Source organism: Sceloporus occidentalis, unplaced genomic scaffold, assembly GCF_023333645.1.
Source record: "Sceloporus occidentalis isolate IW3139 unplaced genomic scaffold, rSceOcc1.0.p SCAF_69, whole genome shotgun sequence".
NCBI classification, from domain to species: Eukaryota; Metazoa; Chordata; class Lepidosauria; order Squamata; family Phrynosomatidae; genus Sceloporus; species Sceloporus occidentalis.
In genome coordinates this window covers 1,222,013-1,225,921 of record NW_028317049.1, presented here as the reverse complement: position 1 = coordinate 1,225,921, position 3,909 = coordinate 1,222,013, and the positions used below count along the sequence as shown (strand labels likewise).

Below are 3,909 nucleotides of genomic sequence, written 5' to 3'. Positions count from 1 at the left end.
CTCTGTTGGTCCTCCTCTGCAGGGTTGTTGTGAAGGAAAAGGTAATTATTTGAGGGGGGAGCCCAATCTGGATACTGTGGGCCTCTAAGCCTAGTTCCCAGGTTGCCAGGGAATTGCTAGAGCTTTGAGATCCCTCTGTCTCCTTCCTCTTGGCTTTGGCCTAGATTTTGGCTCTTCTCTCCCTCCCCCAGAGCCCCCTCCCCCCAGGACTCCAGAGAAAACTTCTCCCCCCCCCCATTTTTTTTTGTTTCCAATGCTATTGAACCCTATCCTGTGTGATGCTTTCTATTTGGCACAAAACCCTCCCCCAAATGTGGCATCAGAAGGGAGGGTCTCTCCTCTGCCCCACTTTCCAGGAGGGAAGGGGCTCCTCAAAGCCCTTTTTACCTTTGGATCCTCCTCTCATCCATGGTCATGTCTCTCTCCAAGGGTCCCCCCTGCTCTCTCTTCTCATAATAACTCCCCAAGTACCTGGTACCCAAGGAATCCCCCAAGGAGGGGGCAGGGAAGGAAAGAGGGAGAGGAGGCCTGCCTTTCTCTTGGGGGAGAAGAGGGGCTTCCTTCCTTCTTATAACAGCCCAAGGGCCCCCCAGAAGACCCTGCAGCCATTCCTCTGAAAGAACGAGGGCTCTCCTCACATCCCTCCCTCCTCAGAACAGACTGTGAGGGCAGCCATTGCTTCAGGGACTGAGACTGCGCATGCCCATATGGCCCCAAAGGCCCCTCCTCAGCATGTGCAGGGATTGCCAGGGCCTAGATGCTGCTGCCTATTCCGCTGGTGGCCTTTGCGGGAAAGTAAGGTATGCGCCGGAAGTTCAGCGGCCTCCCCTTCCTTCCCTCCTTTCTTTCTTTGAGGAGACCACAATGGAGGCCAAGGTGCAGAGCTGGACTCAGGAGGGAAAGCCAGGAAAGAAAGGCTCTAGTTTTGAAATATAGCTCTCTCTGTGTATCCTGTATGTTTGTGTGTTTCTGTGCACATATGTGTGTGTGTGTGCCCCTTCTGTTCTTATGGCTGGGAATGGAGCTGAGGACTGAGGAGAGAAGAAAGGCTCAGTTTTGGGCAAATTCAGAACTTCTGTGCATCAAAGGGTCCAATGTGTTGAAATAGCAAAGAACTTTATTAAGAACACACAGAAATCCAGTGTTTAAGCCAGAACTGCCCACTACAATACAAACAATACATTAAAACCCCAAACGTTCAATATCACCCTCTTCCAAACCTAGCCTCACCCCCAATTCCCACAGTCTATGCCCCACAGGTAACAAGGCCCCCTTGGCCATTCCCACAAACTAGCCCTTTCTGTTAATACCCCAAAATTTTCTTCAGACAACATCTCACACTTTGCAAAAGATACCATTCCCATTCTATCCAGCTGCAACAAATCCCACCCCTCATCTACCTAACCTATACCACAATCCACAATCTACGACAAATATACAACCCAAAGCAATTACCTATACTATTACCAATTAAAACTTAAACTTAACAAAATATGACTTTAAAACATAAACAGACATATGGACAGACAAAGCTAATAAACAAAATCACAAGGGCTTTTTCTTATTACCACAGGATTAAAAATATATTCTTTGTATTCCTTCTTGACAAATATAATGTTAGTTCATTACTGGGATTTCTGTAGCTTCTCCCCTGTGTGGCCTCTCTCATGTTTCACTTGGGCTGACTTGTCAGAAAAACATTTCCCACAATGCTGGCATTCGTATGGCTTCTCTCCTGTGTGGATTCTTTGATGTTTCACTAGGTCTGATTTAGAAGAAAAACATTTCCCACAATGCTGGCATTTGTATGGCTTCTCTCCTGTGTGGATTCTCTGATGTTTCACTAGGTCTGATTTAGAAGAAAAACATTTCCCACAATGCTGGCATTTGTATGGCTTCTCTCCTGTGTGGATTCTCTGATGTTTCACTAGGTCTGATTTAGAAGAAAAACATTTCCCACAATGCTGGCATTTGTATGGCTTCTCTCCTGTGTGGACTCTCTGATGTATCATTAGGGTTGAGCTCCGAGAAGAACCTTTCCCACAATGCTGGCATTTGTATGGCTTCTCTCCAGTATGGACTCTCTGATGTGTCACTAGGACTGACTTTGAAGAAAAACCTTTCCCACAATGCTGGCATTTGTATGGCTTCTCTCCTGTGTGGCCTCTCTGATGTCTCACTAGGTTTGACTTCTGAGAAAAACATTTCCCACAATACTGGCATTTGTATGGCTTCTCTCCTGTGTGGCCTCTCTGATGTCTCACTAGGTTTGACTTCCAAGAAAAACATTTCCCACAATGCTGGCATTTGTATGCCTTCTGTCCGGTGTGGACTCTTCGATGCATGACAAGGATTGACTTGTAAGCAAAATGTTTCCCACAATGCTGGCATTTATGTGACTTCTTTCCTGTGTGGACTCTCTCATGACTCAGATGTTTTTCTGTAAAGAAGGACAATGACAGATGAGACTGAAAATCAGACTAAAGACAGGAGGGTGTTACCCCACAATTTAGACCTCATTAACCTCTCCTTATTTGAGATTAAATTAATAAATTTGCTGTGAGTAACCCAAGCAGGACCCTGCTGCTTATGCTCTAAATCCATTGAATGATTGTATCCTTACTCATAGGAGCTAGCAAAGAAGAGACAGGATGGGGACTGCCTTGAGGGAATCAGTGGAAGCAGATAGTCAAAGGACTGTTGAAAAAATATTCCATGAAACATGTGCAAAAATACTTTGATTGACAGGTGGCATCATATCCTGTGAGGCTGCCATAGAGTCCTGAGTGAGAGCCCAAGGCATGATGCAAGCTAATTGTAGAGGTCACTTCATGCTGTTTGGCACCAGGAGATGACTCCCAACCAATACAGTATACAGCTCACATGCCGATTGGTGTGGATTGGACTGGAGTTCTGTGTACAAGAGATGGTGAAGTTCATGGAAGTCGGAGATGAAAGCTTGCAAATATTTGTATTAATTTGTAACTCGAGATAGATAGATTTTTTTTGTGTAAAAAGTGGTCAGTGCATTGCCAATATCTATATCTGGATATTTGCTTCTGTACTCTGCTATGTTATTGTTGAGCTGCATCTGGGAGTGTCACCCTCAGATTGTGCTGTATATTGGCTTGTGAACACGATAGGAATTCAGAGCCAAGAAGGACTGAGAGCCAGTGTGCTAATCCTTCTTGTCTGATTTATTTGCTCCAAGCACCCATTGCATTCAATTTGGTTTCAGACCATTCTTCCCCCAGGACACATTCTAAGGTGATTTAAACCCTTTCGGACACTCGGTTTCTGCCTCCAAGCAACAATTACAGCATAAATATCTGCCCTGACTGGCTGTTGTTTGACTTCATTCCAATTACAGACAGACAGTCTGTCGGTTTACATGGTTAAGAATCTCAGTGCTCTTGCCAACCCCACTTGTCACAGGAGCTCCTGACTTCTCTTCCCATTTCGAACCCTCAGCAATTGGAATCAAGATCCACCTAGGTAAAGTATTACCATTATGAAAGTCTTACATCTCTTGACCACTCCCACCTGTTATGTAGTTCTTGTGTGTGTGTGTGAACACTTATGTGTGTGTGTATGTGTGTGTGTGTGTGTATTATGCTTTTCCCCTCAATAAAAAATTTAAAAACTATTTCATATGCCTTTGGAGTTCTGTGTGCTTCCAGGTCTGGTATAGTTAAGCTGAATCCCAAGGTTGCTCTTGCCCCAACCAAATTTTATATCTCCTTTCAGCTAAGTAACAAATTGCCCTAAAAGCATAGCACTTGCGGGTGTCCTCCCCAGACTCCAGCATTCTGGGTAACAAAGGGCCTCTTGAATCAACCATGGAACTAAGCAAACTCAGGTAGGAAAAGAAACATTAGAGAACATTGCCATTGTTCTTTAAGCCATTGC

The 3,909-nt window shown here is 44.8% G+C and overlaps 1 protein-coding gene across 1 annotated transcript; it reads right to left on the bottom strand.

The window, feature by feature from the left end:
* Positions 1-1,234: 1,234 nt before the first annotated feature.
* LOC149286375 (uncharacterized) lies at positions 1,235-2,493 on the bottom strand. Its single transcript, XM_089494154.1, has one exon. It carries the CDS (start codon positions 2,343-2,345, stop codon positions 1,626-1,628), a length of 720 nt encoding a protein of 239 aa, XP_089350280.1. The 5' UTR covers positions 2,346-2,493; the 3' UTR covers positions 1,235-1,625.
* Between the last annotated feature and the right edge of the window lie 1,416 nt (positions 2,494-3,909).

Excerpts from the sequence above, each read along its gene's own strand:
- LOC149286375 (XM_089494154.1), bottom strand. The coding sequence starts at position 2,345 with ATGCATCGAAGAGTCCACACCGGACAGAAGGCATACAAATGCCAGCAT.